Consider the following 17,364-nt stretch of genomic DNA (forward strand, 5'->3'; position numbering starts at 1 on the left):
GCCCCGTGTGCTCCCCCTGGGCAGCGACTGGGGGCAGCTCTATGATACCCCCCCGGCCCCGTGTGCTCCCCCACGGCGCCATGTGCTCCCCCTGGGCAGCGACTGGGGGCTGCCCCCCCGATGCCTCCCCCGGCGCCATATGCTCCCCCGAGGCTGCCCCCCCATAGCTCCACCAGCGCCGTGTGCTCCCCCGGGAAGCGATTGGGGGCTGCCCCCTGATGCCCCCCCCGTGCCATGTGAGCTCCCCGGGCAGTAACTGAAGGCTGCCTCCTGATAGCTCCGCTAGCCCTGTGTGCTCCCCGGTACTCCCCCAGCGCTGTGTGCTTCCCCTGGGCAGCGACTGGGGGCTGCTCCCCCAATGCCTCCCCCAGCGCTGTGTGCTTCCCCTGGGCAGCGACTGGGGGCTGCTCCCCCAATGCCTCCCCCAGCGCTGTGTGCTTCCCCTGGGCAGCGACTGGGGGCTGCTCCCCCAATGTCTCCCCCAGCGCTGTGTGCTCCCCTTGGCAATGACTGGAGGCTGCACCCCACCAATATCTCCCCTAGTGCATTCCTCCCTAGGACACTGGGTGCTGCTCTTTTCACCCCCCACCTCCCAAGGTCTTTTCTCCTCCCCAAACACTGAGTGGAGTCTGCTCCCCCTTCCTCAATACCTCTTCTATGTCCTTCTCTCCCTATGGCAGTGACCAGGGGCTAATACCCACTCTCCTTACCCAGCTCCAAAATTGGGGCCTTCTTTCCCTCAACTCCTCTCCCTTCCCTGGGGCAGAGACCGGGGGCTGCTCCCCCCTGGGCACCCACAGTAGAAGCTCAGAATTATAAACTGACCGGTCAACCACACGCTGCATTTGGAACTGGAAGGACACGATCAGGCAGAAGCAAAGACCAAAAAGCAGCAAATACAGTACAGTACTGTGTTAAATGTAAACTACAAAAATAAATGGGGGGGAGGGGGAGAAGCAGCATTTTGCTTCTGCATAGTAAAGTTTCAAAGCTGTATTAAGTCAGTGTTCAGTTGTAAACTTTTGAAAGGACAACCAAAACATTCAGAGTTACGAACATTTCCGAGTTACGAACAGCCTCCATTCCCGAGGTGTTCATCGCTCTGAGGTGCTACTGTACCACCACGTGTGCTCGCTTTCCCGGTTTTCACTGTGGGCATTTGTGTGGCCTTCATAACCACTTGGTAAATATATTTCGATGCTGGTTTACCTTGATCCACAGCTCAGCACCTGTGTGAGGCCTCCCCGTCCTTAGGAGTCTCCCATATAAATCACTGGGGCCCTGGGTGGCAGCGTGGCAGTTGCTGTTCATCATCATCTCATTTTGGTGGAGCTGGATCTATATCTCACTGTTCCTGCTATGCTAGCGATTGTGTTGGGTTATGCCTCTGAAGCATCCCAGCATTATGGACTGTCAGTCTTTACTGCTCAAAATTTACCTCCGTCCCTCCCCTATGAGTTTGCTGTGAACTACTGTATTGTCATTTTCAGGGCCGGCTCCAGGCACCAGCTTGCCAAGCAGGTGCGAGGGGCGGCAGGTCCAACTATTCGGCGGCAATTCGGCGGACGGTCCCTCGCTCCCGCTCGGCGCGAAGGACCTGTCACCGCAGATCGCGATAGCGGCTTTTTTTTTTTTTTTTGCGCCGCTTGGGGCGGCAAAAACCCTGGAGCCGGCCCTGGTCGTTTTAATTCATATCAGAAATGCATTATCACAAAATTTAGAGATTACTGTTGGGGAAATTAAAGACCCAACATTTTAAGCTTCCTGACCCATAATTTTCATGTGTCCCTCAGTTTCTCTCTCTCTCTCTGTGTCCCGCATTTGGCCAAATTGGCTGTACTGGCATGTGATGAATGGATTGCTATAGTCACTATTCCCTACTAAGCAGGGCCTTGGGACTGTATCTTGGGCTCCTGTTGTTTGCACTGGGTCCAAAAGAGGTGTTGGTTCAGAGCTTAAAAAAGGTACTGGACACCTAGTATCTCACAGATTAAACCGGTCAGCCAAAGGCTGCTACAGATATGAGGGAGGATGTGTACCAGTGAGGGCCTGGGGCAACAGTAAAAAAAATCTACTGCCCTCCAACTTACTTGCTGGGGAAAGGGAGGGACTTTGATTTCTGCCATAGTGCTGTGTCCAGATTGTGCCTGGGGGTTCCATCTGTTATCCTTTGGCTAGTCCTGTCTGATGATTTTAAAGGCTCCATATGCTGTCTAAAAGGGCCTGTCTTTCCCGCCTATCCCAGGCCTGCATGTTGTTGGTCCTCTCCTCTGTTCTTATCCGAGCCTCCATTTTTGAATTGTTCCCTCCTGTGAATAGTCCCAGCCTCTGCTTTTGCTGTCACTTTTACCAAGAAGTAGGGCAATTAAATGCTCACAGGGTTCTGAATATCAGCAGCAACACTGACCAGAGGCCTTGTTAATTTCGTTTTGCTGACCGCGAAAACATGTGTAGCGATAGATGCCCTGTCTGCACGCTTAGACCTGCTCGACACTTAAAAGTTTTGCTGGCATAGCTGTCAGGAGTCTGAAAAAATGATGCCCCTAACTGACATAATAGCTGTGTCAGTCAACAGAAGCTCTGGTGTAGATGCAGAAAAGTCATTTTGCCAGCCTAGCTTATTTCATTTGGGGAGCTGATGTCGCTTTTGCCAGTACAGCGTACCAGCAAACTCTTTGTAGTGTAGACAAGGGAGGAAGGGTTCTGAATCGATTCTTCACACTTAATTCTCAGTTGGAAGGTTTCCTTTGGAGCTGGACGGGATAGAGATGTAGTTTTTATTTAAAATAAAGCTTAAATTCAACAGCAATTACTGGCAGTTATTATAATTATTATTTATTCTTGTTTATCTGCTTTGTGTCTAGGGGGCTCCAACAAGGATCAGGGTTCCATTGTGCTTATTCTAAAAAAAAAGTCCCTGCCAGGAAGAATGTACAGTGTTACACGTAATGTGGATATAAGAAACAAAAGGGGTTGGAGGAAGCCAGGAGGACAAGATAACTGGTAACAATCATGTCTACCATGTTCAATAGCAGTCAGAGCATACCAGCTTTCCAGGCCGCTATTTATCATACTAGATGTGATTGTTCGTTGTTTTCTCCTGGCCACTGGCAAGTGGATTTTTTTTTTTTTTAACCAAGCCCTTTGCTAGCTTAATTGCAAATTTTTAGAAATTGGTTTCTCCCTCCATGACATGTAGTGGCAATGTCCTCTTTGTCGTTTTTAGACTGATACCTGCCATTTTTTTACTGCTTTGGACTTCACACATTCATCCCATCACACCAGTGCAGAGTGCCTCCAATGGACAAAATAACTAAATAAATAAAATCATCAAACCAAGGACAGTGAACTCTTCTTCGGGGCTTGTCTGCATTACACAATTTTATTGTGTTCAGGCTTGATTATGAAGAGTTGAGTGAGCTGTCACAATACTGAGTGGAATTTGCCCTGGTTTACGCTGACTGGGCAGTCATGGTAGTCAGCATTGCGTCAGCTAACTCGACTCTACACAACTGTGTATGAACATAAGATAGACAAGATCTCATTAACCAGACATGGTTTACGTGTTATGTTTTCTTGATAAAGAATTTCTTGGCTTTGAGCCTTTTTGTGTGTGTGACTCGTAGCAGTTCTCAGATGCACATGGGTTGGGAACCAAGGCTGTGACCCATGGAGTCCTACAGAGGAGTCTGCAGTCTAGTCTCTCCTCTCAAGCACCTACCACCCTGGTGCTGGGCATCTTACCCTCTTCTTGTAAGTGCAGGGTGATGACAGAGCTGATCAGCTGCAGGTTTTGTTGCTTATGAACTCAACAAGCAATTTCTGCTTCATCTGTAAAGGAAACTAGGAGTACAAGCAAGTATGATGGCTGTGTATTTATGGCTTAGTGGATAGAGCACGGCCTGAGAGTTGGGAGATATGCTACCACTCACTGTATGACCCGTGAGCAAATCATTTACCTCTCATTCCCCTCCTACCCTTCTTCTGTCTTGTCTGTTTAGACTACAGGCTGCTCAGTCAGGGTGGAGACTCTTGCTATGTTTCTGTACAGCACCTAGCACAACGGGAACCCCCATCTTAGTTGGGGCTTCTAAATGCTACTATAACAGAAATAGTTAATCTTTATCTGGATTCTTAAATGTGACTTAGGAGCCAGATGGCTGCACGTGGTCACTTGATAAGGTGGCCCTCGTTTTTGCAGAAATGTCTGACTTGCTTTATATAGTTCATACATAGTGCCTGCTTTAAAGATAGCAACCAGCAAGTTATGTAACCTGTTGTGTTGCATATACTTTGCGCTGGTTGCCATTGTGAGCAATATGTGGGTGAAATTCATTAATTGCAAAGTTACCCTGCACTGTGTCTTGAGGTGTCTGAGGCGCTGTGCACTAGCATGAATTTCAATGTTATGGCCATGTCTACATTAGAGACCTTACAGCGACACAGCTGTACCGCTGTAAGATCTCCTGTGTAGCAGCTCTATGCCAACGGGAAGGAGCTGTCCCGGCAACATAATTAAGCCACCCCCAGCAAGCGGTGATAGCTGTGTTGGCAGGAGAAGCTCTCCTGTTGACATAGCTCTGTGCACACTATTACTTATGCTGTCAAAACTTATGTTGCTCAGGGGGGTGTTTTTTTCACACCCCTGCGTGGCACAAGTTTTGCCCACTTCAGCGGTAGTATAGACATGACCTAAACGAGAAGCTTGCAGAACTTGCTTTCCTTATGATTTCTGTAGAACAATGACTTTCCAACCAAGCGGGTTATGGGAAGCTCCTGATTTCCCTTTCACCATTTTGCAGTTCAGTGCTTGCTTGAGAATAAGACATTTTATCCTCTGAGAGTTGGTTTTTTTTCTCCCCTTAAGTAAATAGTTTACATAAATGGGGCATTAACATTCTCAAACACACATTAAAAAAAGCACTTAGCGATGTTCAACCAATCAGGTCACTCAATTGGCTGAACAATCCTAACCCTATAATTTTGCATAGAGGATGTCTTGCGCATGAATGAAAATGAAGAGAAGAGAACCTGTTATAATGATCCACGTTTGCTGGAATAAACCATTTCCCTGTATCTGAAGAAGGGGGAAGGAGAACAGGCATTGTAATAAAGTTGTTTTCTATATTTAGACAATTACAGCATTTAGTTATTTAAGTGTCTTATAAATTTATCAAGAGCCCAGAGGGCAGCCGAGTTACGGGTCGTTGTCTTTTCATTTGCCAGCGCAGAATGAAACCACTCCAGCTTTGCTGAATCTTCTAGCCAGGTGGTCAGACTTCTCAGGAGGACTCTATTATTCAGGGACCCCCCAAAGTGGCACTGAGCAGACATATTCTATGCGGTGCCTCATGTGGTCTGTCTAATATGGGCAAGGAGGTGAATATAGGCTAGTGTTCATGTAACAAAATGAACTTGATAAAATTATTTTGGTGTTGGATAATGAACATATGGAGAGCCTCTTGGCGTCACAGGATACTTTGCTCTAGTTAAACGTGCTGCACTTCGCTGACCTATAGAACCAAACCTAAATTGCTTGGGAGAAACCGAGATTATAATTGGAGGCATGTTTGGAGTTAGTCAATTTATAAAACTTTCAGCCATGTTCTTCCCAAGATTTTGATGGTGCTGAAAGGGGGAATAGGGGCTTTCAGTCATAGAAAAGTCTCAGCGATTTCCTTTCTGAAATATAGATGCCTTTGGAACACTCCTTTATTACTGCTGCATTTTAAGTAAAAATGTTTGTTTACTTAACTGATTATAGAGAGTGCCCTAGTGATGATGCCCTGCCAGGCAAGAAACCCAAGTCTGAGACTTCCCCTCTTCCTCCTATAGTGGAAGGTGTTTGGTGTTTCCACAATGCTCCTTCCCCACATTGTAGAGAAAGCGGAGTGTGTCCTCATTCAGCAGAGAGAGAAGGAGCATGCTCTCCCTAAAACTGAAGATAAGGTCTTGCATGCGGCAGTTTAGCCATACCCAGCTGAGCTTTGAAGCCTCTTTCCCTTACAGTGTTGGGGAAAGTGGATTTATAAGGGGGTATCAGGACTGCTTTCTCTACTGTCACTCGTATGAGTCCAGGCTAGGTTGGTAGTGACTGAAAGTTGTTCCCTGGTGATGGCTGTTGAGTGGTCTAAGTGAAGAGCCCGATTCGTTCTCTCTCTGCTTGCCAATAGGGAAGGAGTCATATCTGATAAACACTGCTTCAATTTCTACTCCTTGTTGATGACTGTAGCGAGCGACGACTCACCGGTGCAGCGCCTCCTGCTGGTCATCCTGGGAATTAGCTCTTTTCCAGCTTCGGAGCACCTTCTGTTGGCCGGTGTCTTGCCTGCCTCAGGCCCCGTGTCCTTCCCAGACCCCAGTGCCCCTTTCCTCGGGGTTCTGCCCCCAGCAGTACCCCCACTCTTTGGGTCTCCCCCTCCCAGGAAAACCCCCAACCCTCTACATCCACCTTGCCTCAGTGGCTACTGCCAGTCGTCCTCTAGCCCCTGCTCAATGGGGCAAACTGCAGTCTGTCCTGGCCACTCATCATTGGCAAGGGGGTTGGACCAGCTGCCTCAACCACCCCCCAGCCCCAGTACCCGCATAGGCCTTTATCAAGGCCTCAGCCTGGGGAGTTGCCAGGCTGGAGCTCCTCTTGCCCTTCCTCAGGACTGCTCTGCTCTAGGTACCCAATTCCCAGGCAGCCAGGTCCTTCTCTCTCCACAGCTAGAGACAGAGTGACCAACCTCCTCCCTGAGCTCTTATAACAGGGCCAGGTGTGGCTTGATTGGGGCGTGGCCCCAGCTTTGGCTGCTTCCCCAATCAGCCTGGCCTTTTTCCACCAGAGTGGGGTAACTGCCCCACTACAATGACCCAAACTGTTGTAAGCAGGTCTGAATATACTGCCCCACTCTCCCCTGTTGGGTGGAATCAGACCTACGTTCAGGGCATGTAATTTGTTGGCCTTTAGAAGCTGGCCTCCAGAGGATATGAGTAGATCTGTGTTAATATGCTCTTACCAAAATTGGATGAATCTGACCAGGGGTTTTTTGTTTTTGAAGCACCTAAAGCTTGGCCTTGGTCCATCAAGAGGTTTACGGCCCTTTTGGTGAACCTAGGAGAAGCCCGTCCAGAAGTGGCGAGAGCCAGATAGGTATTGATGAGTTTTGATTCCAAAAATGAAGCTTGTGGGTTATGTGTGCCTAAGTGATGCCCTGAACAGCTCAGTTATATACAGCTCCTAATATGATTTGTCCTTTAGCTCATGTGTTAGAGGCCAGCATACATGGAATGCAAGGTCCCTAGTTCTAGTCCCCTGAATCCAAGGAGGATATAGATATTTACTTTCTGGCAGTCCTAGATCGAATCTCTCTCCTGTCTAGCAAGCCTGAGTTCCGCTCTTAGTTTGAAACCCTGCACTATTAAACTCCCTCTCCTCTTCACAGCCACTGCTGCCAGGGTGATCGACAAGTTTGATGAGGGCGGAACTGAAGATGACATCCTTGTCGTCGGCAATATACGGAAACGAGCCTCCGCCTCCCTCTTAGAAGCTGATAAGAGGTACAGCGGGAGAGCTGTATCTCGCCAGACCTTGCAGGAAGAACGATGGGGAGAGTCTCTGCCTGGAGCAGCATTTGGTGAGAAATTTAGTTTCCTTCCCCGCCTTTCCGTCCGTCCCCTGCGCACCCCCCAGGCGACCCTAAATTGCCACAACTACAGGCAGTAAGTGGAATGCTCATACACTGAGCTCTGCACCATGACAGGACTCTCAGCTCAGCGGTTTTTAAGTCTCATTGACTTCATGTGCTTAAAGTTAAGCTTGGCTTCTTAAGTGCTGTGCTGAATCGTAGCCTTATTCATTAGCTCCTGGGAAAGGGAAGTCTCCAGGACTATAACTGCTCCCTGCGGATGAAGGAAGGGGAGTGACTAAATCTCAGGTACAAAAAGTTCAGCCAGGTTAAATTACCTGGCAGGGAAAGTGCCGTGAACTCCATGTGGAATGGGAGAACTATCTGCCATCTTTAAATTGTCAGCTCTTGGGAATTGTAGCTGCTTAGTGCTTATGTATAATTTCTCATTATAAAGACGTGTACCAAAGCATGAGCACCTTGTTTGCTTAACATTGCTTCATTATTAAATGGGAAAGGCTGTCAGCTAATCAATGGATGTGATAATCGTTGTTGGAGTGACTGTTACTGCAGAAAAGTGTGAACTAAGGTTCAGTTTGCAGACGTATCCTCATAAGCCTAAGGAAGGAGCAAAATTGTGCCTAGAATTATCCCTAGTGGACTAGAGAGCTAAACCAGGCCAGGCCACCAATTGGATGCTGATAATTAAGGGTACGATTCAGTCACGGGTGTTTTTAGTAAAAGTCATGGACAGGTCACGGGCAATAACCAAAAAGTCACAGCCAGTGACCTGTCCATGACTTTTACTAAAAATACCCCTAACTAAATCTTGCCTGCTGGGATGGGGTATGTGATCCAGCGGACGCTGCTGTTCCTGGGGGTGGGGGGTGGCCTGGGGCCCTGCTGCTGCTCCTGGGGGGCGGGGGGAGGCAGCCTGGGGCCCCGCCGCTGCTGCTCCAGGTGGGAGGTGGCCCATGGCCCCGCCACCCCCGCTGCTGCTCCGGGCCGGGGCCCCACCACTGCTGATGCTCCTCTGGGCAGGGTTGGCCTGTGGCACCACTGCTGCTCCCGGACCTCATTGCCTGGGACCAGTTGCCCGGGACCAGTAGCCTGGGCCGCTGGAGCAGCGGCCTGTGCGGCTGGACCCAGGACCGCCCCAGCTGATTGGGCGGTCCTGGGGTCAGCCACACCGGCCGCTGCAGCTGCGGAGGTCACAGAGGTCCTGGAAAGTCATGGAATCCATGACTTCCGTGACCTCCGTGAAAGATTCGCAGCCCTACTGATAATGGATATTGCAGAGTTGCAGCCATAGTTTGTGATGAAATAACTTTGTTTAAATATCTCCTTTTCTAATTATCAGATGAAGAAACATCATCTGAGAGAGACCTAGACAGTGGAGATCTGGAGGAAGAATTGGATGAGGACATTCTAGATGTTACAGCTGATCAGGACGATGAGCACAGCAGCTCTCAGGATGACCAGGAGGGTGATAGTGACCAAGAGGAGGGGAGAGAAACATCTGCCCAGCTCCAAACACCAAAGTTCAGTTTCCAGAACATCCGTGACTTTGAGAAATTTACGGAAGGGATGGATGATGTGGGGAGCAGTGAAGAGGAGGATGAGGAAGAGGAGGATGAAGAAGAAAGGAGCAATGAAGAAGAATCTGGGGATGCAAGTGAGGAGGACGTGGCAGATGCCAAAGAGAGCGAGGATGACGGGGGGGTGGTGACCTTCTCTAAAGAAAAAGTGTCTGAAGAAGTAGAAAAAGGAAAAGCTGTGAAAAACCAAATAGGTTTGTACCTGGAATTTGTTTTGTATTTTGATGAGCCTTATGCCTTGTCTATGCTAGAGAAATGAACTGTGCTAAGAACTCTTGTAACCCATTTGCATGTTGCAGCACGCACTGGACTAGTTTTAGGAGTTTACAGCAAGTGTTCTACCAGCTGTGCTCCATAGACTGTGGCCTCGACAGTGCTGCCGAATTAAACTAATACTTTGTCAGCAGTCGGTTTAGCTGAACCAGTGTTGAGCATTGTTATGGTACCATTGTAAACAAGGACTTATTGCACTGTATGTGCTGCTCGGGGACTCAGACACTAGTCTGTGTGTTGGTGTGCTTTAGTACAGGGGTTCTCCACCTTTTTCTTTCTGAGGCCCCCCCAACACTCTATAAAAAGTCCATGACCCGTCTGTGCCACAAAAGCTGTTTTTCTGCATATATAAGCCAGGGCCAGCGTTAGGGGGTAGCAAGCCGGGCAATTGCCCGAGGCCCCACACCACAGGGGGCCCCGCGAAACTAAGTTGCTCAGGCTTCAGCCCCAGGCTTTGGCTTTCTGCCCTGGGCCCCCGCAAATCTAATGCTGGTCCTGCTTGGCGAACCTCTGAAACCTGCTTGTGGCCCCTGAAAACCACGGCTTTAGTAATCCATCCCAGTGTGTTGGCTGGAGAGGAGGTGCCCGTTTTCTATACCCTTGTGAGCTCCATCCTCCAGAGTGAAAGATTTTGGGTTTAATGGGGATATAATGATGGATTACAATGGAAACTAAACATTCTCCTCACTTCCTTTATAATGAGTTTTTTCTAAAGTTGATGTACGTGGTGATTAAATATTTTCTCTCGGTGGTCCTTCATTAGCCTGTATGACTGGTTGTCTCTGCTAACCCAGAAGCTTCTAGGTTGGTGATGACAACCCATCAGTGCAGGTGTTAACCATGACATGCTGATTGTCTGCTCCCACCTTGTGGGGATTCTGTAGTTAATCCCTTGCCCCCATCACTGGTCCCGTCTTCCCTGCAGTCCAGATTTTGCGCTGCAGGGCATGATATACTGTGTGGGAGCTGCGTTGGTGCTGTGTGCCATTCCTTGCTGTTCAGCATTTGTCATGTCAGATGATGGAGCTGTGTGCACCTTGGCTTTGGCAGGTCTACAATTTGAATTTCTCTGGTGAATTTTAACAGAAGCCTTGAGAAGCTTTTAGGCAACTACTATCTAGTTGTCCCATTAAATAATGAGTCTCCATTTGCAAAGTGTCGTTGCAATAGGAAAGTGCTGCTGGGGAAGGAGAGCAAAGAGAAGTGGCTGATGCTTTCTGATTCAGAGTCTTTGGGAGGCAGGGTCATGGGAAAGTGGATGAATAAATGCTTTGGAATATGTAATCCATGTTTTGTTTCCTCTGTGTTTTAAAGCACTGTGGGACCAGCTGTTAGAAGGGAGAATCAAACTGCAGAAAGCGCTCCTAACAGCCAACCAGCTTCCACAGCCAGATACATTCCCGGCGTTTAAAAAGGAAGGTGGGCGAGAGTTTGCCAGCGCACTCAAGAACAGTAAGTAGTTTTAAGTCTGCCTGCTTTGGTGTCAGAGATACAGACTCTGCTGGCACGGAGACCCAGGTTCTGTGCTCAGTTGTGGGCTGGGAGTGGCCGTGGAGCCAATGTCTTCAGCCTCGGAGACAGGGATTTGTGCCTTGTGATAGCAACCCTTGCGGTTAATTAGGGATCAGGTTTGACAGGGTCCATTGACGGTCCCATCCAAGTGTACTTTGACTGAATGGCAAGGCACTGATGTGCGAGGGGCAGGACCTTGGAGATGCAGACACCTGGCGTGTAAATCGTATATTTTATTATTCTCTATTTGTATGGTGGTAAGCCCCTAGGAGCCTTGCTTACGGACCAGGACCCCATTGTGCTTGGTGCTGCACAAGCACAGAACAAAGGCAGTCCCTGCCCCAAAGAGCTCCCAGTCTAAGTAAATCGGTGCCCTCATCCATACGTATTGGGCCACGTTCGGCTCTGGTGGTGGCTACTTGTCTTATCTTAGCACCGCGATGCCTCAGCTGAGCTGGTGACCACACTGACTTCAGGGGCATTCCCACCAGAGTTCAAGGTGGTCCTACAGGCTGAATGAATTTCTTTTTCTTTTTGGTTGAACATTAGAAGGGATTGGTTATCGGTTCAGAGTATTGCCAGTCTGCTGCGTTCTACGTGATCCGTCCTCAGCATAGGATACCTTCTGAAAATGGGTTGATTCCTCTTTCTGTTTTGAGTCCCTAGGCAGCATTGCAGCATGTGACACAAACTCCATGCTGAGAGGCAGAGGGTCACCAAACCATGAGACTCTCTATACCCTGGTGTAATGCTCCCCACGGGATAAGATCTCAAAGAGAAAGTCTGGGTTGCCAGGTGCCTGCTGTCCAACTGGACAGTAAGTATCCATTCAGTTAGGAGACTGATTTAACAAACAAAAAAACCCCACAACAGCACAACAGTAATACTGTTAATGATATCGGTCAGATAAGGCCTACAGTGGGTTCTCTAAGAGATGGCAAATATAATGCGCAAAATGCACCTGGTAAACACTATGCACTCAGAACTCCTTTCCATTGACTTCCGTGGGCTTTGGATCAGGCTGTTGTTACCTAAAAGGAAATGAAATCAAAGATCATCAAACCCGTTCAACTGTTCAATACAAGAGAGGAAAGTGGGTTTCTGCAGGAGTATTTTTATGTCCTAGTGATCAAAAATGTTTGCAAAAATAATGAACTGCATACACAGTAGGATATTCTTCTGCAACTTTAAATGGGGAAGATGTGTGCACCAAGTCATTCAAAAACTCACTGAGAAGGTTGTTTCTTTAGCTCAAAATTTTTTCTTCCCATCACCCTGATTCTGGATGTTTTCCAGCGTCTTGACCCTTACAGTTCATCAAAGAAAACACCCCATGATAAAGCAGTACCTTTATATCTCCAGTTCTGCAGACCCAAGTCAGCCCTTTGGTATTGGTCCTTTGTCCAGTCTAATCTTGAAAGGTGCCTATTTTCGTGTTCAGTTTAATGTGTGGCTGTAATGATGTCAGAACCCTGTAAGGTTTTGGCTTAAAGTGGCAGAATCCTTGTAAGACTGGTTCATGAGCTTTTGGCACCATCAAATCTAACCTAAATCCTGATCCTGAGTCAGCCTTTGACTGAACCTAATAGCCCATCTTAAACCTAATCCGGATCTGAACACATGAACTCCTCATCACATCGCTACTCGTAGCAGGTGAGGCACTTTATATTTCCAAGTTAGCTCTGCTGCTTTAAATGAAGTGATTAAAGTGGGGGGAGAGAGGGAAGGCAAACTCCCAATAATACTAAGCTGACCTTTTAGTGAAATGCATGTTATTAATGTATTTAATGAGATGCATTACAAACTGCAGCAAGCACCATGTTTCATTACAGGTCTAAAATGCAATATCATTAAAGACCTTTAACAGAAACAAAGGTTGACATTTTGATATTTCCCATAAGCAAAATACATCCAAGCACATGGAATATAATATAGTATAACTATAGTATAGGGGAGATGTTAATTTTTTAGTTGTCTGGGAATGTTAAAAGAAAATCCACTGTTTAATAACTGCTTTGTGATTTCTCCCTCCTCTCTCCCCCCTTTTTCATAATCTGGCTAGGAGGGGTTGTGGTGCTATAGATTTACATTCCTGATGTCTTGCATTCACTTTTGTGCCGTATTTAATGTGTGAAAACACCAAGAAAAGAGAGGACTTGGGTGCTGCCAGGGAATATAGCTGGGACTAACCGGATGATATTAGCAAAGGGAAAATGTAGATTGAATCTCAAGAAATGCTTTGTAACAAGGGCACTGTTGGGGCAAAAAAATTAATAAGATTCAAAGAGGGATTGGGCACCAATATGGTGGAGGAGGTAATACTAACAAATTGTGGAAGTGATAGAAAATCTTATGCCTCATGGCTAAAGACAATCTCTAACTACTAGAATGAGACCCCGATCTGGCTACTGCGGGGTTTTGTGCACCTTCCTCTGAAGCACCTACTGCTGGCTGCTGTTGGGGACAGGACTGAAATAGATGGACCACAGATCTGATCCAGTCCGGCAGTTCCTAGCTTTATTAGATTGTGGAATAATCTTTTATGGGAAGTACTAGAAACTCCGTCACATGGGCCTCTGAAAGATAGCCTGAGAATGTATTGTGGGGAACAATTCTGCACTGATTCTAAGGTGGTGGGCTAGATAATCTTGTGGATCTAGGTCTATGAGTCTATCAAATAGGTAAAACCTGGTGCATTGTCAAAGGATCCAGAATTTGGTATTTTTGCTTGTTAAAGCATCTGCGGCCAAGGTCATGTCATGTTTATCCGTTAATCTCTTCAGGGCAGGGGACTTGATCTATGTTAGTAAAGCACTGTATGAATTTATGGTGCCATGTAATTGATTTTTAACAATATTGAGTTCAAGAACTTTCTCCTTAAATCATCTCTTGTTTAGTGTTTTCTAATATTGTTCTTTTAAAGGAGAAAGTTTAAAATTCATTTTTCTTAATGTAATTTGCAACTAACGTAGGATATTTTACAATGCAAACATTCCATTTTTTTAAATGAGGTGCACAGTGTCGGCCTGTGTCTTGCTGATGTTGTCACGACTGTGCAAAGGTGCTTTTGCCAAGTTTTGATTTAGGAAGTGTAGAACATGGGGTAAACTCGCTTTGTATGTGGCCTACAACTTCGAACTGGCCACAGCGGCAAAGTTGGTACTAAATAATATTGGTGGCTTTTCATCTTGGTTGTTTTCTAAGCAGTTGACACATGTAGCTCACTGACACACAGGCTGTATGCAGCGATCGCTCTTGTAATGTCAGTTTAATATCTGATATGTCCCTTGTCATCAGCCTATATCCTGCCCTTTTATGGGGATGGAACCTGTGGTGCAGTGGTCTTTTTCATCTCGAACTACACCTCTACCCCGATATTACGCTGTCTTCGGGAGCCAAAAAATCTTACCGCGTTATAGGCGAAACCGTGTTATATCGAACTTGCTTTGATCCGCTGAAGTGCGCAGCCCCGCCCTCCTGGAGCGCTGGTTTACTGCGTTATATCCAAATTCGTGTTATATCGGGTTGCGTTATATCGGGGTAGAGGTGTACTACAGTATAATCCCTGTGGACTAGCATGGTTTGAGAAGTTACTTAATTATTACGTCTTTTGTGAGGTTGGTCCAATGTGTCATACTTCTAAAATGTCAGTGTTCTTGTGCTTCAAATTCTTGTTCACTAGAAGGGTTTGGCTTTTGAAGCTCTGGAGAGTGAAAGCCAATGGCTTTGCAGAGTTATCAGGCCATCTAAGCCCACGTTAGCTGTAATATCCATACACAACATATATATATTTTTTTGTTTGCAAGATGGCTTTTGACTTGTGGTTGTTGCTATAAGGTTCTCCAGTAAGAATTGTGGCTTCTGCTTTAATGATTGGGTGAGTCTTTGAATCCTGAAGGATTTCACAAAAAGATGTGAAGATCTGTTGTGTTAAACAGTGAAGAGCCATCTCCCCATCATTTTGCTGTGTTGGGCATTGTGAGACTGAATCAGAGCTCTCATTCTGTACATCTGATTCACGACTCGTCAATAAAACCAGAGCTTCATCGTGTGGGCAGCCTCTGAACTGTATTACATTCTTGCTTATGGAGCTTTTGTGCTTGTGGTAATTTGGATGTGACCTTTCAAGCCGGTAGACAACACCTGGTGAAATTCAAAAGGCATTGCCCACTGTAATTATAAAAAACTGCCTCTTGAGTTGATGCAGAATGGGCTTAATTTCATTTATGACGGCCAGCTTATTTTAGTATAAATCAGGGTCTAATAAAAGTCCCAATTACGAGCTAATCAAGGGGTTTAATGTTGGAATAGAAGCAAAAATGGCTTCTATGTGAATAAGCCTTTTAGTCTCTTTTTAAATTGGTCTAGTGGGCTGGATATTAGGCTGGGGAGTTCTGAATTCTCACCCCCGCTCTGCCACTAATTCATGATATAGCCTTGGGTAGGTCACTTAACCTCTCCCTGTTTTCCCAACCAGAAGAATCTATACGGATTCTTACATAAGGGTGTTTTGAGAATTAAAGTAGTTAATGGCCATTTGAAGGTGGGAAAGAGCTTTGTAAATACTAAGTATTAATATTATTGCACTCTGTCATCCTGCGGGACACGCCAGTCTTAAGAGACAAGATTTTGGATGCAGAAAATGGTAACAAAACAACACTGTTTTGGATTGGATTATGTTCTGTTTGGGGATGGATGAGCCACACACATGCTTCTCTCCAAATTAGTGAAACAAATCCATTGTTACATTGTTTTTTTTAAAGTCAGATATGTGTGGCCTTTTTTGTAAAAGGAAAAATAAATAGTTTGGTAGCTTGAAGCGATTGGGTACAACAATATCAAACTTAATTTAATATCCTACCCAATTGGACACTTGGCGGAGCTTTCTTCCCCCAACGGCACAACGAGCCATTGAAAGTGAACGGGCGTTGAGTATCTAACTTTGGTTTTTTGGTGCCTGTAGAAAAATCTGTCCCTTAATATTTTAATTAATCTTTTATGTGATAGCTTTTCCTGAGTGTATCCATTGCTTGTAGTATTCCATGCCTCCTTTCTGCCCAGAGAAAGAATGAACATTTTGGATGGATAAATTATCTTTCTACATTCGCCAGTATGACATGTCCCTCTCGAGACAACTTTCTCTCCATTATGGCTGAATGTGATGGTACAATTTTATTAGGGATTTGGGGTAATAGTATTAAAGCGCCTATGGTAAAGTTTCAACTGTAAGATTTGTGGTGTTCAAGCCAAATCCAAGGCAAAAATAACAGTGTTATGTGCAGCTTTCAAATTAGGACTGAAAGTGAAGAGGTTTTTAAACTCTTTTTTTTTGGTAAGCAATCTAACGGGGCTTGGACATTCTCAGATGCCTGAGATCTCAGGTTCTGGTGGATGATTTACTGCAAAATTGCTTATAAATTGAAGTAGAAAATGTTTTGCAGACCTGGCAGCTTTCAAGCTTCACACCCATTTGTCACCCAGCATTTCCCTTTGTGTATAGAACAAGAATTAATTAGGCTGCACTGCAGGAAAAGTTTATGGCCATAATTTATATAGGATGAATTTCTGTTTAAAGAGACAGCCTTGCTTTGTTTGCACTGTCTTACTTTTTATTTCATTTTTAAAAAATCCTTAATTATGCTCCAGGTTTTGTCCCTTCTTTTTTACATATAAATTGCGGACAAGATGGTAATGGAGCTCATGTTTATTCCTGCTTCACTTCCATGGAGAACATCTTAGTGGTCTTTTAATGCTACCACAATTACGGTGGTTGCTCTGTGAATATAGTGCAAATGCTTAATGTTTAATGCTCTCTACACAGAAACTCCCACAGCTAAAATTTCTAAGGTACTGTTGCCTGGAGTGGTCTGTTTCCAAAAGATAGATTTGTATTCTCTTGCACCATATCTTCTAGTCTAGGCCAGGACATGAGATGCTGCCTGTGTTTAGGGTCTTGCACGTTCAATTAATGTTTTTCATAATCAATGCAAGTCAGAACTTGCAGTCTGCTCCTGATTTGCACATTAAAGAGACCCATTAATTAAAAATTCCAATCCCTGGCAAGTTCCCGCAGGATCCCTGCATTATTTACATAGAAAAGGAGTGCAGGGTGCAAGTTTCTGTGCTGTGACTCCACATAGATTGCACACTTGCAGTTAAGGATCTTATGTGTTTTGTTTTTGTTTTTCTTTTTTCATTGACAGTTCCACAAGAATGCGTAATTCCCAGAAGGGCAAGGAATAGTCAAAGTAAGATGGTGACAGTAGTATTCAGGGGTCAGAAATTAAACAGTTCCAGTGCCTGGGACTTCTTATGTTAAATCTTGATTCAGTGCTAGAAAAGTACAGCTAGTGTGAGGGACCGATGAGGGC

At 45.8% G+C, this 17,364-nt stretch overlaps 1 protein-coding gene across 1 annotated transcript in view; it reads left to right on the forward strand.

Moving 5' to 3' along the window:
• Window positions 1-7,427: 7,427 nt before the first annotated feature.
• The window catches only part of AATF (apoptosis antagonizing transcription factor), a gene marked incomplete at its 5' end in the record, with an annotated part of 77,172 nt that continues 67,235 nt past the window's right edge, over window positions 7,428-17,364 (forward strand). Inside the window, 3 exon segments of the mRNA XM_034752343.1 lie at window positions 7,428-7,619; window positions 8,971-9,402; window positions 10,796-10,933. Coding sequence (XP_034608234.1) covers window positions 7,428-7,619; window positions 8,971-9,402; window positions 10,796-10,933 — 762 coding nt within the window.

Source organism: Trachemys scripta, chromosome 18 (assembly GCF_013100865.1).
Source record: "Trachemys scripta elegans isolate TJP31775 chromosome 18, CAS_Tse_1.0, whole genome shotgun sequence".
Taxonomy (NCBI): domain Eukaryota; kingdom Metazoa; phylum Chordata; order Testudines; family Emydidae; genus Trachemys; species Trachemys scripta.